The 18,481-nt window shown below is 48.3% G+C and overlaps 1 protein-coding gene across 4 annotated transcripts in view; it reads right to left on the bottom strand.

The window, feature by feature from the left end:
* Positions 1-3,632: 3,632 nt before the first annotated feature.
* Positions 3,633-18,481, bottom strand: part of TUFT1 (tuftelin 1) — a 35,705-nt gene continuing 20,856 nt past the window's right edge. For 3 of the 4 annotated variants that reach the window (XM_035098461.2, XM_035098463.2, XM_060269973.1), the window contains exons 2-12: positions 17,355-17,429; positions 15,600-15,704; positions 14,176-14,262; positions 11,718-11,789; positions 10,697-10,813; positions 9,586-9,714; positions 8,661-8,755; positions 7,928-8,033; positions 6,106-6,189; positions 4,911-5,014; positions 3,633-3,885 (exon numbers count right to left, since the gene is read on the bottom strand). In XM_035098461.2, coding sequence (XP_034954352.1) covers positions 3,822-3,885; positions 4,911-5,014; positions 6,106-6,189; positions 7,928-8,033; positions 8,661-8,755; positions 9,586-9,714; positions 10,697-10,813; positions 11,718-11,789; positions 14,176-14,262; positions 15,600-15,704; positions 17,355-17,429 — 1,038 coding nt within the window. In that variant the 3' untranslated portion in view covers positions 3,633-3,821. The remainder of the gene's footprint in view (positions 3,886-4,910; positions 5,015-6,105; positions 6,190-7,927; positions 8,034-8,660; positions 8,756-9,585; positions 9,715-10,696; positions 10,814-11,717; positions 11,790-14,175; positions 14,263-15,599; positions 15,705-17,354; positions 17,430-18,481) is intronic. The other variant, XM_035098462.2, reaches the window with a different exon arrangement.

Below are 18,481 nucleotides of genomic sequence, written 5' to 3'. Positions count from 1 at the left end.
AGTTGGTCTTTAAGGTGCTACTGAAGGAATTTTTTTAATTTGCCTGTGTGGTAGGTTGGTCTAGATTCGAGGCAGTAATTCGCCAAAAAAAATTAAATGGATTATTATTATTATTATTATTAGAGTGCCAATTTGAACTGCTATACGAAAATCAGGTCCTAGTTAATTTACAATGAACTAAAATGCTTTGAGACTTCCGCGCTTCACAGCATAAGCATAAGCTTTTCCTTTCCTCCCTCCCCATTCCTTTTTTCCTTGTGTGTTTTTAAATTGTAAGCCTGAGGGCAGGAACTACCTCAATGCTCATTTTCGCAAGCCACTCCGAGGCTGTGTACGTAACTTCCATGTAAAGGTAAAGGGACCCCTGACTATTAGGTCCAGTCGTGACCGACTCTGGGGTTGCGCGCTAATCTCGCGTTATTGGCCGAGGGAGCCGGCGTATAGCTTCCAGGTCATGTGGCCAGCATGACAAAGCCGCTTCTGGCAAACCAGAGCAGCACATGGAAACGCCGTTTACCTTCCCGCTGTAGCGGTTCCTATTTATCTACTTGCATTTTGCCGTGCTTTCGAACTGCTAGGTTGGCAGGAGCTGGGACCAAGCAACGGGAGCTCACCCCGTCACAGGGATTCGAACCGCCGACCTTCTGATCAGCAAGCCCTAGGCTCAGTGGTTTAACCACAGCGCCACCTGGGTCTGCATCAAATGCACTCCCAAGGTTAGCCACCACGATTCTATGAAATCCTGCATTTCTCCCACAAAAACAGCTTTGAACCAAACAGGGGGAAAAGAACGGTCTATCTGTGTTTTGAGCTGCTGAGGTATACACAGACTTTGAGCCTTTTTTGGCTAAAGGATGGGACATGAAAGCCATAAAGAAATTCTAATTATTCCAATAAAAAGGTGGAGAGAGTTGCAACATTAGAAGCAACAGTCTTTACCATCTAAAGAGTGTCATAGTGCCTCCCTTCCCAAAAGACCATTACGTCCAGTGTCTAAAATCACTGTTGTCCGAGCTGGAGGGGAATGTGCATCCTTCCTTTCGCGCTGGAGCTACCAACCCTCATAGGAGTTTTACCCTAGGGGGGAGGAAATGTTAGGATTTGCAATTTTGGGCAAGTAACATCCAAAATGAGGGAGAAGGGGGGGGGAAATGCAATTCCCTCTCCATGTTCTAATAAACACTAGGTACTGCATGTTAATTAATGATCTCAATTATTAATTGCTCATTAATTAGAGCTACGGAGTCCTAAATCCTCGTCGCAGAGCTTCATGGGACTTGCAGTCCAGGGCAGCAGTAAGTCTGCGCTATGTTCTGAAACAGTCCTCCGGGCGTCGCTCTGCCAAGACTGCGCACGCGCCTTTGCTGCAATGGCTCATGGGAGTTGAAGTGCGGGGATAGAGACAGGCAGACTAGGACACGCCGGCGGCTGCTGAAAGGAAAAAATTGTTAGCTACGTTCTCCGTTCCTCGCGAGGAAGGCATGCCCCGCCTCTTTCGCGCAAGGCCTTTCGGGGGTTGTAGTTCCGCTGAGGGGCGTGGTTAACAGGTTGCTATGGGCAACCACAGCGCTGGTGCCTGGCTTGGTTATTTCCCCTTCGAATTCCCCAGCATGCAACGTTTCCTAAACCCAACCATGAAAATAAAATAAAAATAAAACAGAGTTTTGCTGACAACATTTGCTATTATTATGATAGCCATGTTATTTAGAGTCATAGAATCAATCATATGAGTTGGAAGGGTCCTCCAAGGGTCATCTAGTCCAACCCCCTACAAGGCAGGAATCCCAACTAGATCATACACTGACGTTTATAAATTAACCTTTCCATATTCAGTGCTACTTTCCTGCTCAGGTAACAGACTGTGCACACACAGAAAAATTAAACTGTACCCTGTTTTTCTGTTTTATAAACAATTTTGGGCATTACGGCTGTTATCTTGCATTGGTCATACTCAGAGCAGACCCACTGAAATTTGTGGACATAGCTACGGCCACCATAAATTCTAAACAGCCATGGTTCCCCACCACCACCACACCAAAGAATTGTGGGAGTTATAGTTTGTTAACGGTGCTGAGAATTCTTAGATCTCTGTTCCCCCTTCCCGGAGCTACAATTCCCAGAGTTCCCTTTATACCTGTCTGCATTTTCCTCGGAGACTCAGGGAAACCTATTCCAAAAGGCAAGAAGCACCCTTCTCCTCCCAGTCACCCGCCAACCAGAAGAGTAGAAGTGGGCGATATTAATTAACAGCTTGCGCATTTGATTGTCAACACATATGGGCTAATGGGAAGCAAATTGAGTCAATGTTTGCAAATGCTCACAGCTGCGTCGGCTTAAGGGGAAACAGAGCAGGGTTGCGCGTGTTGTTGTTGTTCTGCACTCAAATCTCTGTAACAGCACGTTTGCCTGGAAGGCCCGCCTGCAATGGGCACCTGGATGGGCACCTGGGTAGGTAAAAGTTTGCATTTTTCGCATGCAGGGGACACACATCCCTGGGTGCAGCTAGCAGGACATCGCTCCACCATACAGGAGAGGGAGCCTTGCGGGATCAAATGAACAGCCTTCATTTGGTCCCATCTTTGCTGAATTGGAACACAGTAGGGTTTGTTTCCAGGTATTCCTGCCTCAGATTCCTGACACAAGCCTTCACAAAGCAGGCTTCCCTCCAGTTTCAGTATTACAGGGTGCACTAAACAGAATTGAAAACCTGGGGTGGTTTCTGCATGCGATGGGGATGTTGTTGGCTGCTGGCGTTTCCCCTTCCCCGTGACCATGGGTGCAATCGCCTTCTAAATCCATGCCGCAGACGGTCCAGGAATCAGCATGTTTTTACATGAGTAGAATGTGCCCTTTTATTTAAAATGCATCTCTGGGTTATTTGTGGGGCATAGGAATCTGTTCATTTCTCCCACCCAAAAAAAAAAAAGTCTGGCCCTCCACAAGGTCTGAGGGACAGTGAACCGGCCCCCTGGTGAAAAAGTTTGCTGACCCCTGCTTTAAGGCATACGAAACACCTCTTCTTTTTTTAAACACTCAACTCAGTATTTATTTCTACATTCACACAATGCTAGATTACATTATACGAGTCAATCCTCTACATTCCACCACGGCACGGCACGGCCAACCGACAGGATTAAATGCAGACCTGGGGTAGTCTCTGTTCTCTACGGGGCTGGGCTGAGATTGACAGGAGAGGTTGACTCTCCGCCTGAGAGGTGGATGGGCAGTCGCCGAGACATATTCTTTCGGAGGCGGGAAGAGGCAAGAAACCAGGACACATCTTCCCTCCTCAATTTTGTCAAACCCAATGCGCCTTTAAACTGTTACTAATAATCTGAAAATAACCCTTGATGGGTGTACTGGCTTGAACGGGGATAAAAACTGAACTTCCTAGCACTGGACGGAGCTAATATATATATACATGACATATATAATTATATATATATATGTATAATAATTACTAAAAAGGCACTGTCTTTCCAAAAAGGGACCAGCCTTACAGATCAATTGCAAGGAATGCAAAGCTTCCTTCTTGCGGCTTTTGGGTGGGGCGAAAGCGTCCTCTTGACCTTCAAACGTCCTCACGTCCCGTCCCGATCAAACCCTTTAAAGAAAATCCTTCTTTTTTTCTGTTTTGCAGCTTCAAGCAGGCCATGCTGCTGGGCGGATGGGGCTACCCAGATAATCCCACCGCATGCTACAAGGGAGTTGGTTGCCTCTGGGGAGCGAGCAGCAAGGGCGAAGCAGCTGGCAACGGACTAAGGGCCCGGCGAGTTTGCAGAGGGTTCCTTTTTCGGGGAGCGGGGGAGAGGAGTTTGAGTTCATGTTTCCAGCACTCGGATGAGAGGCAAAGGTTTGGGGCCCAGAGACTTGGTGAGCCGTTTGCTGCAGGAGAGAGAAGACAGAGGGGAGGGAGAGAGGTTTTAGAGAATAAGTCTACATCAGGAAACGTGGAGGTAACTTGCCCACACGGGCCTATTTGGAGGTTGTTGTCTGCATACCTGCACTTGGGGAATGTCAAGATCCCAGTCCCCATGGTTCTGAATCAAGGGTTCAAAGAGGAAAACAGGAAGCTGCCTTGCCAATCTAGCTCACCATCGTCGACGCTGACTGGCAGCACCTCTTCCAGGGTTTTAGGCAAGAGTCTGTTCCCCGGCCCTTTTTGCAGTGAACTGAATGTGCGGATGAGCACTTCCTAGGTATTCTGTCCCATCGCTTTGAAGGCATGTTAAGCTATTCACATTTTAGGAACATGCAAGTCACTTTGGGGAGGGGAAAGAGAAGTGGGGTGCACCAAAGGGGCTGGTGGCTCGGAGAGTGTAGGGGGAGAGGGGAGAGACCCCATCAGGTAAGGCCTCTTTCCACCTGCCTTGCCCCACCCCCCAGTCTCTGCTTCTCATTTTGGATTGTATTATGTTGTGCACAGTGGCTTGCTGTTGTATAATAATAATAATAATAATAATAATAATAATAATAATTTATTTATTTATACCCCGCCCATCTGGTTGGGTTTCCCTGGGGCTTCCAACTCTGGGCGGCTTCCAACAGAAAAATAAAATAAAATAATCTATTAAACATTAAAAGCCTCCCTAAACAGTTTTATTGATTGGAGTTGGGAAATTACTTATTGTAACTGGTAGAGTGGATTTCTGTTTAATCTTGAAATGCTGATATTTAATATTATTCCAGATTATTTTAATGAATGTTGAGTGTTATTTTATTTGCATATTGTATTATGCATATTGTCTTATTTATATGATGTTAGCCGCTCTGGCCAGGGAGGAGGGTGGGACACAAATATTATTATTATTATTATTATTATTATTATTATTATTATTATTATTATTATTATTCCACCCCAGGCCGGCTGCCACTGCCCCTCCACCCTTCCCCCTCTCCCAGCCGCTCACCTGCTGACGTACTCTGATTTGGAGCGGGGCCTTGCATTGTGGACCCCGGAGCTCTGGGCCTGCTTTTCAATGAGGTGCTCCATCCGGTCGTGCATCTCAAGGTTCTGAAGGGAGAAACACGAGAGTGAAAGGGATGAATTGCAGGGGGCTGGTCTAAATGAACTGGCAACATTTCGCTCAGGGAAAAGGGAGGCAGACAGAACTGGCCTTAAGCACTGGAAGGACAAACGGCATTTCAGTAACGAGAGCAAAACGTTATGGTCGGGACGTGCCAGGACTTCCAAGAAAAACGATGCATTTGGCAGAAACTGCCAAAATTTGTATTAAATTTCTCTTTGATGGCACCATTTCCTGTTTTGATGCTCATTGTGGTGGTGGTGGGGGGGGACAGGAGTCCCACCTGCAAGTCAAATTTGTGCCTGCGTGTCCTTTGAACACACCTAGAGTCAGGTTGCTCTGGACCCGGTCGGCATTCCCGTAGCACCGCAGATGCCCCACCAGGGGGCAGCCAAGCCAAGGGCTCTTCTGGGGGAAGGAATGCGCTTGGTCTGCTTTCACCACCCAGATTGCGAACTTGCAAAATCGAAATGTAACCCCCACCCCACCCCAAAACTGCGTTACACATTTTCTCCAGATTTCACAATGGGAACACATGTGCAAAAATAGGTGTTTTTAAGGCTGAGTGTGCAGCCTTAAAGCAAGTGCAAAAATAGGGGTTTTTTTTAAAAGGCTGCATACGCCATGCCTTGTTTTTACAGGTGAATGCACTGAGCAGTATTAGCGGTGCATTTTACGTTCTTAAAAGAGCATCTCATACGTAAGAAGTGCATCCAAAATGTGGGCTTCAGGGGTGGTGCCCTACTAAGTCCTACTCAGCGTAGACCTCCACCAAAATTAACGGACCTAAGTTAGGCATGTTGATTTCAATGAGTCTGAGCAGGACTAACGTTGGATAAAATCTGGAGCCATACATACAAACACCGTGGGGAGAAATATGATCTCTACAAGGTGAGCTGGGGGGGGGGGGACTGCGCTGGATGGCTCTAAAAGGGGAGGCTGTTGACTATATGGGTTTGCAGCCAATGTTAGCCCTACTCAATGCATAGAAAAACAACTTATGAGAAAACTTAGGCCCTTTCATGTCAACATCTTGCAGGCAACGGGATTCAGAACTTTAATAAAAATGGCTGCCTACCTCAGCCTCTAGGTAGGCCACACGTTCTTTGAGTTCTTGGATTATTGTGTCTTTCGACTGAATCACCGTCTTGGAGTTTTGAAGCTGTGGAGAAAGAGGATTGTTAGAAATGCACAGCCCTGGAGTCTCCAGAAAAGCTGAAAACATGCCCCAAAATGGCCCAGGTAAGTTGCACCAGGGGTTTAAAACTAGCTCCCCCACCCCCAGAGAAAGTGGGATCTGTAATCTTGGGGAAGGTGGGGGAGAGAGAGATCTCAAAGCAAAGATGCAACAGCAAACTTCAACTCTTGTGATGTGAGGAGTCGAAGCAGGGGTGAGGAATTTGCAGAAAGCTCCTGATGTTGCTGGACTTCAACTCCCAGCAGCCCACAGGGTCAAGGGTCAGGAATGCAGTTGTAATCCACTACCACCTATGACACGGAAATGCCTGAACTCTCTCTGTGTAGTTAATTCATGCTGCCTGACTAATCAGGCTCCTAGAGCAGCTTATAAATCATATTAAAAACACAACAGCCCCTCCCCATAGGCTTACAATCTAAAAAGTCGCAACACACAAGGAAAACCGATTGGGAGGGAAGAGGAAATAAGGAAACTCGACTTCAAGCCCGTAAGTTGCAAAAGTTGTTCTAATGACCAGCTGGGAGGCTCCAAAAGCTGCTGGTCTCTCAGCTGCGTGGAGTTTATTTAGAAAGGTTTTTCTAACACAATTTAAGTCTGAATCCCTAATCCTCTGGAGATTTGCAGAACTTTCTGAGAGAGAGAAAGACAACTTTCACTGCACTAGCCCCAGACGCCACCATGAAAAGGGCTTAGTTACTGGAGTCTTTTTGAGGTGTGAGTCACTCAAAAGCTGGGAGGTCAGTTTTAAATCAAACAGAAGCTAAATTAATTGGCACAGGACTTAAGATTTAACTCTTTCCCAAGTCAGGGAGATACACACATGGCTGGTTTTAAAGGCGGAGAGACACTCTCTTTTTTATTTTTCAATCTTACCATCTGGTTTCTGTTATGTTTGGCTGTTAGCTCACTTTCACCGTCTAGACCTACAGATGTACAAAGACAAGCCTATCCAGACATGCAGAGCATTGATGTGTGTTTTAATATGGCTTTTTATAGCTCATCATTAATTATTTTTTGGAAGGTTTTAAACAATTGTTCGACAGGTTTTTGAAAAACTGATGATTTCCTTGCTTTATTCTCTCTGTAATCCGCTTTGCGGTCTGATTAGCTTTTTGACATTCAAGTGATATGTAAACTCTCCAGAGTAAAATAGTTAAGAGCAGATACGCAAAAATGCTCTTTTGGGGTTACTCCCAGTGGCAGCCTGGTGCCTACTGTGACAGGTGGGGAAGAAGGCAGTGAACGAATCCCAACAGGAGGCGGAGCCAGAGCCAACAGGAGGCGGAGCCAGAGCCAACGGGAGGCGGCGCCAGAGCTAATGGGAGGTGGAGCCAACTTCCTCTACTTTTGTCCCCTTTTTCCTCCTACCTGCCAAGTTCTACAAGGGGCAATGTTGAGACCAAGGGTGAGGAGGAACAGGCAGGGCCACCCCTCGTACTGGTTGTTAAGTAGGAAGCCAGGCAGGGACGGAGCTGAGAGCAGAGAGGGAACAAGGATGGTGGATTCATCCTGCTCTTTATATTACACTCGGGTCTAGCACATTACCTCTGGAGGCAGCAGGAGTCACGTTGCCGGCAAGCGGCGGGGGACGGTTGGAGGAAGGAAAAAGAAGCAGGTTGCATAACCCCAAACTCAGGAAGGGGGCAAGACCCCCCAAATGCTCCATCCCAGCCGCAGTGCACAGCTCATCCCGAGCACCCACCTGCTCAATCATCTGCCGGACCTTCCTCTGCTGGCTCTTGAGCATGTCGTCCAAGTGATGGATCTTCTCCCGCAAAGTGGCAACTTCCTTCTCCAGTTTGGCCGATCTGAGAGCAGGAGGACGAAGAAGAAGAGGAGAAAGAGGCCGCAGGTTATGCAAAAGCCAGTTTTGTAAGGTCCCGCTTTTCGTTCCAGCTTGAAAAGTGGCTGCACGGGCAACTCCCCATTTACACGCTCTCGGGGCACATGCGTGCATCGCTGCAAACTCAAGACGCGGCATAAAAAGGGGCGAAAACAGCCCCAAGAAAGCACAGAAATGGCAAAAATGACTCAAAAATGGCATCTAGCAATCCCAGCACTGACCCTTGAGGTCCATGGAGCATTGGGAGTTTGAGCAAGCAGGTTTGAAAGGAGTGATCACAGTGGAGTTTGGTTTGGGTTTTTTAAAGTTTGGAGGGTGTTTGCCGGTTTTTCCTATGGTGTTCCAATATACGTGATTTCACTTAAACGTGTTGTGCCTCGGAATGTAACCCGTGTGTAAATGGGGAGTTGCCAATTATCTCCCCCACCCCACGCCCTGTTCTGTGCTATCCATCACAAAACCCTATTGGACGCAAGCCCAGCAGCCCTCTTTCCCAGGGCGGCCAGTCACACAAGTCCCCAGCCCCACAGATCCACGCCTGGGGCTCAGCTGCCGCCGCATCTCTACAATTCGTGAGCCGAGCGCCTCTCACCTTTCCTGCTCAGCAACTTTGTCCTTCTCGAGGCTCCGCAGCTGCTCCAGCTCCGACTCGTCATCTCTCATCTTCTGCAGCAGAGTTTTGTGCTCCTGCAACGGGAAGAGAAGGGCAAGCAGGAGTAAGGTGGCTGCCGCGAGGCTCTCAGGTCCTTGCAAAAATACGGAAAGCTACGCCTAGGGAGGGGAAGAACAGAGAACGCCGTGGGGCTGGGCAGAATTCCTGACCCACAGTACGCACATAATTTGCTCTCGCTAGTGACACCTGCCAACTTGAATGTCTTTAAAAGAGGACAGGGCGGATTCACAGAGGACGAAAAGGAGACAGTTCTTCTTACAGGTGTGGCAGAGGAGCTGGTACTTTAAGCCAATGTTTCCCAGCCTTGGGTCCCCCCAGCTGTTTTTGGACTCCCATTCTCATCATCCCTGACAACTGGTCTTGCTAGCTAGGGATGATGGGAATTGTAGTCCAAAAACAGCTGGAAGCCCACGGTTGGAAATGCTGCTTTAAGCTGTAAATCAGCATGCTTTTGGTTGAATGGTATCATTACATATATATATATATATATATATATATATATATATATATACACACATATATATATACACACACATATACATATACATACACACACAGTATATGGCATTCTGGTCTACGGCTGCTCCTTTCCAGGGTCTAAAGCACTGTTTGGTCCCTGATAAGCTGGCTAGACTGGTTTAATGCCATTTCCTGCTTGGAATAGAAATAGGAAACAACTAGAGAAAAGAGGGTCCTGAATTGAATAAAACAAAAGGTACAATTAGATGCATCACCAAACCAAGAGATTTTGCGCTCTCCCCGATTTTAGCCCAGTGGTGCAACAGCTTTCGCTGCACCAATCTACCCTGCAGACAACCGCCAGGGTCTTCCGTCAGGCAAGTACCTTCTCCATTCCTGTCAAGAGTCTCTGCAGTTCCTCCAGCTTCAAATCCTTCTCTTCCAAGTCCAGCTCCGCCCTCCTGAGAGCTGCTCCCGAATGTTCGGCTTCCCTCCGATAATGGGAAATGGATGTCTGCAAGAAGGGGGGGGCACGTTTGCATGCATGTCGACAGTTTCACACACGGTGAGCAAAATTGCACTGTTCACCCCAACAGGATGACAACCATCAATGTGGAGGCCATGACGAGGTACCCCCCTCCCTGGCCCACAGCTCAAGCATCTCACCAAGCCCGCAGCGCAGCCTCAGAGGGGGTGGTCCTTGCAACCACGATTGAGGATGCAGAGCCACGGGCCTCCTAGGTGTGGCTGAAGAGAGGATGTTGGGCCAGATCAATGGTTCTCAAAATGGACAGTACCACTCCTGGGGGGGGGGGAGATTACCTAGCAGGGTTTGAGGAGGGGTGATGTGTGCCAGCCAATGCCTCTACATAGCTCCATCCTTATTTCAGACACTGTGACATATCAGTACAGTTGTATCTTGGAAGTTGAACGGAATCCATTCTGGAAGGCCGTTCGACTTCCAAAACGTTTGAAAACCAAATCGCGGCTTCTGATTGGCTGCATGAAGCCGCGTCAGAGGTTCAGGTTCCAAAAGAACGTTCAAAAACTAGAACACTCACTTCCAGGTTTCAATCGTTCGGGAGCCAAAACATCCCGAGTCCAGGATCCAAGGCATAACTGTATATCGCAATGTTTAGCTGGTGATATAGCGCAACTCTGAAAACCAAGTATCGACCAGCCCTACACAGGGATCCTGGAGGTGTAAATGACTGTCACACTTTGGAAAGCCGCTATCCCTGGATCAAGTTCAACAATTTTGTTGAATTACTCAAGCTAAACTTTTGAATAAATGTGCAATTAATTGTGCCAGCTTTGAATGTTATTGTGCTATGATCTTCCTCAGTGGGCCGTTCAAATTGCAATTCTGAATAATGATTTTTGTAGGGTAAGGTTGTGGGCCCTGGGGGTGAGCTTATGGAATCAAGGGAGCGCCGACCCCCAAAAACGTTTGGGAACCATTGGCCTGATCCAGCAAGCTCTTCTTGTGTTCTGACCTCATAGGCGGCTCTGTCCGACTGGTGCCGCTTCTCGGCCTCCTGCAGTTTCGTGAACAGCTTCTTGGTGGTCTCCCGCATTATCGAGATGTCTTCTCCGGGGTACGTCGGCTCATCCTGAGGGGAGGGGAGGTTTTTGAGCAGGGGGGACCTTTTTCGGCCGGAGGGCCACATTCCCTTTTGGGGGCAGTCTCCCGAGGGCCGCACACCAGCAGTGGGAGGGGCCAGAAGCAAAAGTGGGCGGAGCAATGAAAGGGAATGTTTCGCCTTCTTATGATAGGTACATTCAGGCTTCGTTCTCCGTCCTTCATCCAAGTAAGCAAGAGACAGGATTGAAGGACACTCTCCAGCCAGGCAAAGACCAGACACAAAGGCCTGGAGGGGCACATTTAGCCCCCCCCCCCCGGTCTGAGATCTCCCCACCCCTGAACTGCCAAGGAAACGATAGACTCCCATCTCCCCATTTGATGCTGACATCCAGGGTGGTGCAGTGGTTAGAGTGCCGGACTAGGCGTCAAATCCCCACTGGGGTGACCCTGGGCCGGCCAGCATCTCTGAGCCTAACCTACCTCACAGGGTTGTTGTGAGGTGAGGGGGGGTGTGAAGAGAAAGGGAGCTATAAATACGGTAATAAATAATGTGCAAACGAGTGACACCTTTCCCACGGCATTTATTAATTGCATTAACATCTTTCCTCCCCAAGAAGTTCCAAGGCAAGGTACAGGGCTTTCACTTTCCCAGCTTCTCCTTGCTGCAACCTCGAGAGGCCGGGAGCTCCAAAAATTACCCAGCGGCAGTGAGGATTCCCTACCCCACTGGCTTGAGGCTCTAACCGTTGCACCACACTGCCTCCTCTCCCCCCTAACTTCAGCTCTAGGTCAGAGCGAGTGAACAAGCCGGCCCTTTTGGGACCAGCCCAGTTTCTCCGCAACCTCAGTTCTTCCAGACATGGAGGCCACCTGTGAACGCCAACCGCCCCCCACCAACCCACCCCCACAGCCAGAGACTCTCGTGCACGGACCTGGCATAGTGACATGCTGCGAAATGAGGTAGTTCTGTGAGGACGGATCCCATTCGGCTTGTCCAGTGTTTTCTGTGTTTAAAGACATACACACAAATAAAGTAAAATAAAATGGAAAAAGGGACCAGAACAACACCTCTTTCGTGACAGACCTCCACAGAGAGGCGTTTCTCACACCCTTTTATTCCTCCAGGTAAAGAAACCACATTTATCGCCAGGCTTTTAGCAGCTGACGGGTTACGTCATTTTTAGGACAGTTTTTGAAAGCATTTTTTAATGCAATTTATTACTATAATTTTAATGCTTTTTAGTTTTCTTTCAAATTGCCCTGTGACCATTTTTGGTGAAGGGTAGTATAGCAATCTCTTCATTGTTTTATTAATAAACGATTATAATAATAGACGCCATCAGTATAAAGTTAATAAGCATTAATACGCAACTGAATAACAGTGGCTCTGTGTCTGCAATTGAACTATGGTTCCTGAGGTAAAGGAGCAGAATTATCTCCATTTTGGGGAGCCACCTGTAAACAAAATGGCAGACTCAACTTTTTAGAACTGCAGCGATTTGGAGCCCTTAACGTTTTGTAACCAAAACGTGGGACAGACTTGGCAAGGCGGTCCGTGGGACAGAGGAACAGGGTTTTCTCTATGCCCAGATACTGTTGGGTGCCATTTTGAATCAAGATGGCGGACTCAACATTTCAAAGCTGCGTTGCCAGGCACTCCCCACTTCTGCTGGGCTCTTCACTCCGACACACAAACACACACAGACCCCCATCACCACCTCTCAGCTTGGCCGACCTCACAGGGTTGTTGTGATGCGAGATAAATTCTGGGAATTTTTTTTTGGGGGGTGGACCTGTACATCGCCCTTGAATTCCTCAAAGGAAAGATGGGATATAAACATAACCAAACCCTCACTCTTGCTCCTCCTCTGGCTCAGCCTTACCTCCTTCTGAGTTTTTCATCTCTGAAAGAACCGAGCAGTGGAAGACTTCCCAAAACTCTTGGGAAAGGCAGGGGACCCTGCCAAAGGAACCGCCAACACCTTCACCCTCGCTGCGCTGCGCTGCGAGGTGTGGCATGCAGGCAGCTGGGCCAAGACAGGCAGACAAAACACAGAAGGCAATTCCTGACAGATCCTTTCCAGCTAACAAAGCAATTAGGGCCTTGAATCCGGCAGTGCTTCTAAGGCGGGCGTGAGTCAGCGAGCTTCTTGATGCAAAAGGGGGGGGGGAGAAAACACCCTTTGGTGCCAGTTAGGCGGAGCAGATTTCTAAAGCCAAGCTCCAACACAAGGCGTTCCTCTGCACAAAGGTTTGCGTTTTGCAACTTTGTCTTAAGGGCCTTCCTTACTCCCCCAAGTACTGTATTTGCAGAATGTATCAGCAACAATGTGCAAATATTTTTTTTCTGGGAGGGAATCTGTGCATTGGTGGAGAGGGGAGAAAAATATACGGGGCACCCACAGGTTTCTACCAAACTGCTGAAGAGACAAGCCTCCCTTTCTGGCTGTAACTGAAAAGTTGCTTGCCTCTTCAGCCGCTGCAGTAAACTTCAAAAATATTTACAGTGGTGCCTCGCTAGACAAATTTAATTCATTCCACGGGTCAATTCGTGTAATGAATTTTTCGTCTGGCGAGTCCCAGTTTCCCATAGGAATGCATTGAAACTTAATCAATGCGTTCCTATGGGCTCTGGGGGACTGGCGGCGGCATGCGACGGGGCTTCGAAGGTCTCCGAAGCCCCGTCCGATGCCGGCTGTGTGCGAGGCGGCAGCGGGGAAGAAGCTCTCTTCTCCTGGCCGCCGCCTCGCCTGCCTTCCCTGGCATGGGGCACAGCTTCAGAGACTTCCGAAGCTGTGCCGCATGCCGGCTGTGCCCGGTGAGAGGCGGCGGCGGGAGAAGCTCTTCTCCTCGCCGCCGCCTCCCACCTGGATCGGACAGGCGGCAGGGGGAAGACCTTTGCCTTCTTCCCGCGCTAGTGTTCCGCTGGTCTCTGCCGGTTGCCCCTCACTGCTCGCGGCAACCAGCAGAGACCAGCGGAACACAAAGGGGAACCAGCCGTCAGCGCCTCTCAGCTGATCTTCCTTTGCCTTCTTCCCTTGCTACAGCTGGTTCCCCTTTCGCTAGACAAATGCCCCTTTCGCTAGGTTTTGTGATCGGAGGTTTTTATGGCCACACTTCACAAGACAAAGCGGCGGCCATAGAAAACCTTGTCGTCTTGCGAGGCAACCTCCGATCGCAAAACCTATTCGTTAAGTGAAAAATCCGTCCTACAGGGCACTCATCTAGCGAGGCACCACTGTATGTTCTTTCTGCCTACACACACACACACACACACAAAAAAAAACCTTCAGTGCCCCGTTGAGAGTCTGTGCCACCTGCTTCTTCCGTTTTGCAAATTTACCTCCCCGTTACTTGCCAGCACACATTATTTCAAAGGACACTAATTACCGCTTGGAGATGACAGCCGTCACTTTTCAGCTGATGGAGGCTCTTTTCATTCTGGGCCCTGTCCTCAGCTCGGGCTCTGAGGTAGACCTGAGTCACAGAGGAGAAACCACAACGCCCTTGAATTGGGAAGGGAAGCAGCCCCGATAGGAAGGAGGCAAACCCGGCACAAGATGGGACAGGCGCATGCTTGAGGAATGGTGGCAGATCAGGGCTGGGGAGCAAGCCAGAGCCCTCCAGATGTTGCTGGACTCCAAGTCACCAGGGATAATGGGAGCTGGAGTCCAGCAACATCAGGAAGGAGATAGCCTCCTCTGTAAGCTTCACCTACACAGCCTTGCTGCTGAGCTGCAATCCTTCCCCTAACAGCAAAGATTCTAGTCCTCATGTTTCTAAAAAGAAGTCAGAGCCACAGCACCTGGCTTCCCCTTACAAAGCATCCTGGGAAAGCAAAGGAAGAATGGATCCAAAAACTTATGGAATATGCAGAGAAGCTTACCGGAAGAATAAGAAATCAACATAACAAATTTTTTATAAAAGAGTGGAAATGGTTTATTGAATATTAATAGATAAATTGTAAACAGATAAGAACATTGGCAGGATTATTGCAATAACCTGCAGCTTCATAAGAGTATATATTTAAAGTAAATGAATAAACAAACAAATTAAGTTAATTTGGATATGCAAAAGATATTAAAAATAAATTTAAGGATTTGCAGAAAGAGAGGGAAGGAAGTCAAGTTATGGAATGTTAAAATGATTGTAAAATTAGAGAAATGTATAAACCTGAAAAGCAAAAATAAAATAAAATAAAAGGAGTCCTTGAGGGGAAGACAGGTGCTTTAAATGTATGGCGTGACCTTAAACAGGAACACGGGAAGCTGCCCTTCTACAGAGCCAGGTCCCTGGGGTCTATCTAACTCAGTGTTGTCTACACTGGCTGGCAGCGGCTCTCCGGGGTTTCAAGAAGCCTCTCCCAATCCCATCTGGAGATACCGGGGGGGGGGGGTGAACCTAGAACCTTCTGCATGCAAAGCAGGGACTCTCCCACCAAGCTACACACACTCCCCCTAAAAATGAAGCAAGACTCCAGTCCTTATGGTTCTGAGCAAAAGGGCTGCTTTAAGCAGAGGCACCAGAAGTTGCCTTACACTGAAGCATCAGGGCACATAGCTCCTACACTGACTGGCAGCTTCAGGCAGGGTCTCTCTCCCAACCCTACCTGGAGATGCTGCGTTTTTGCACCTGGGACCTTCTGGTTGTGAAAGTAGCCGCTCTACCTCCCCCCCCCAAAAAAAAACCTACAAGACCCTCCCTGAAAAGCCGGTTCCTTCCTTCTATTTCTCGCTCACGAACAACACCCCGTCTGCAAAAAAGAGAGCAGCCGGCCTCCACTCGGCGAAAGTCGAGATCCGTCACCAGCTCACCTTGATGATTTCCTCGTCGCCCTCGTTGGACTTGACATACTCCGACGCCAACGCATGGTTGTTTGTGGGCCGGTTGGCCACCATGGCAAAGGCCCTTCCCACCGGCTGAGGGAGACAAAACAAAGGGGGGGGGAGAGAGGCCTTGTGTGAGCAGCTTCCCTTTTCTACTTTCCCTTTGGATCTATCCAGGGAGGCATGCCGTGCGCTTTGAAACAGCCAAGTCAATGATGGGAAAGCTCAAAGGGAGGTGGCGAGGGACCCAAGGGCCACACTCCTTCCTGGGAAGCCTCGTGGGGGCCGCACTCAAGGAGGCCCAGATGCAAAAGCAAGCAGGGCAAAGGATTCTCAACTCTGCAAATCAATGAAATGCATGGGAATCTATATGGCGCAACCCATCTTTAAAAACAATTCCGGATGCTGGAAAGGCTGTGGAGAACGAGGCTCCTATTTTCATGACTGGCAGGAGTGTGCTTTTGGGAAAAGGAGTTTTATCTGACCTCCAAAATCGCTAAACAGTCAGTTTCTCCCAACTTGGCACTTGCTTTTATTAGGTCCGACTCCGAATCTTACTCTCAGATGCAAAGAAATAATTTCCTTCTTGCTCATACCGGCATTTGGTCTCCTCCCCCGCCTTTTATTAATGAAAATCAAAAACCTTTAAATACCCTCACCATCCCAAGAATGCTTATGGACAGGGTATATTGACTGAAAACGTTTAAGGAGCCAACATAGCAGCAATGTGTAATCAAAGCTTATTATTAGGGACATTTTATAATGCTGTAGCAACTGACAAAGATATATTGCAGCTTTAAATTTCGTTTGAAGTTTACTGTCATGACTTGGCTTTAATATTAACTTTAATAACAATTTTTTTTAAAAAAAACCTTTGCAAATCAGGCAGCTCTCCAGCCCCACAAAACCCAGAGATTTCTATATATAGACACAAACACACCTCCCTCTCCTCATTCAGGCCATCAAGAGGCAGAGTTCAAGGGCTTATTCCAGCCAAGCCAAAAGTCTTGCGGGTGAGGGGCGTGGCAAGGGCTGTGTCTGGTCCTGAATGCTGAAATTCCCCCTCCCTATCCCTGGTTTAAGCCCTACGTCATTTTCAGGGGGTCACAGTGCTCAGGGTGGGGCTGATCCACTCCCAAATCACTCCCCACAATATCTGTACCAGTTTTCTTTTATGCCACATTAACCAACATGGCTTCTTCCCAAAGGATCCTGGACAGTGCCGGATTTACGTATAAGCTAAACAAGTTATAGCTTAGGGCCCCACACTCTTGCCCCCACCCCAAAAAAATATACTTCTTCTTAATTGTATTGTTCAACCATTACTTTGATAAAATACATTATTTTGAGATGTGCAAATGGTTTTAGATGAGATTAGGTCCATCAATTACCACATAGCATATATTCAACACAAAGGACACCATTACCTTCAGTAGCTCAGAGCCTCATCAAACCTAAATCCGGCCCTGATCCTGGGAACTGTGGCATTTTAAGGGTGCCGAGAGTTGTGAGGAGACCCCCCCCCCAATTCCCGCAACACACAGTTACAGTTCCCAAAATTCCCTAGGAAGGAAGATTCAGTCAAGCTGCTGAGAACTGCAGCTCTGTGAGGGGGACTGGGGGGTGGGCCACCTGACAACTCTCAGCACCCGCAACAAACTACAGCTCCCAGGGTTCTTTGGGGGCAGTCGTGGCTGCTAAAATAGCATAGCAGATGGGGCTTTATTCACACAAGCCACTCACCTTTTGCTTTCCTTGATCGCGCCTGTCCCCAGGAAGGTCATTCTGGAGGGTCAGCCTTAGTATTTTCACACTGTCCTGAAAAACAAGGTGGCAAAGGAGACATGCTCAATAGGTTGGCTTAGCAACATTTATCACTATTTCATTTACAAACTGCATCCCAAAGCAATCTCTAATGTAACAGCCGTAGAAAGGTTGTCATTCAAGGCGCTGTTGTTGATTTCGTTCATGGATTGCTTCATACGAGGCATCCCAAAGCAATTCGCGGCATGATCAAAACATAATTAACAGTTACACACAACTGCATATGCAGTCTCTCTCTATATACACACACACACACACACAAAATACAAAACACAGTCTCAACGTAACGGCAGTTGCTTGAAATCAACTTGGACCCATATAAGAGAGAAGCAAGCTGGGGTGGAGATTTTAGAAGGCTGTTGAAAGAGGAACTTATTAAGTAGGTGCCAAAAAGACGACAGAGAAGGCGCCTGTCTGATACGTGCAGTGGGAGGGAGTTCCAAAGGTTAGGGGCCAACACACGGGAGGCCTGATTCTGTCATGGTGTGAAGCAGATCTCCTGATCTCAAGAACGACAGGGCTCAGCCAAAGGCTTCACGGGATGGGTTGATTTCACAGAGGGATCTGAAGCAAGGGAAATGAAGTGCCGTCCAACAGCTGAAGAGGTTCTCCCAACGGGCGCTATCATGAACAAATAATGCCTACTGCATCTGTCTGCAAATGAACACTGATAGTAAGACAGTGCTTGCTAAACAGTTTTGGGTGACTAGCAATTCTCAGTGAACAGTCAAGGGTGGTAGAGAACAGCTGCTCTGCATGCAGAAGGTCCCGTTAAAACTACCCCTGTGCTCAGAACCATGAGGACTGGAGTCTTGCTTTGTTTTTGGAGAAGGTGGCTCATGGGTAGAGCGGCTGTTTTGCATGCACAAGGTCCCAGCTTCCATCCCTGGTGCCTGAAACCCTGGCGAGCAGCTGCCAGCCAGTGGAGTCTGCACTGAGCTAGAGGGACCACGGGTCCGGATCTGTAGAAGGCAGCTTCCTGTGAGCCCCCAAACGCTCCCAAGCCTCAGGCTGGCTCTGCCCAACTTCTGCTCTGCAGGAATCAA

This window comes from Zootoca vivipara, chromosome 17 (assembly GCF_963506605.1).
Source record: "Zootoca vivipara chromosome 17, rZooViv1.1, whole genome shotgun sequence".
Lineage (NCBI taxonomy): Eukaryota > Metazoa > Chordata > Lepidosauria > Squamata > Lacertidae > Zootoca > Zootoca vivipara.
The sequence above is the reverse complement of the archived record's forward strand: the minus strand, read 5'-3'. Positions and strand labels throughout refer to the sequence as shown.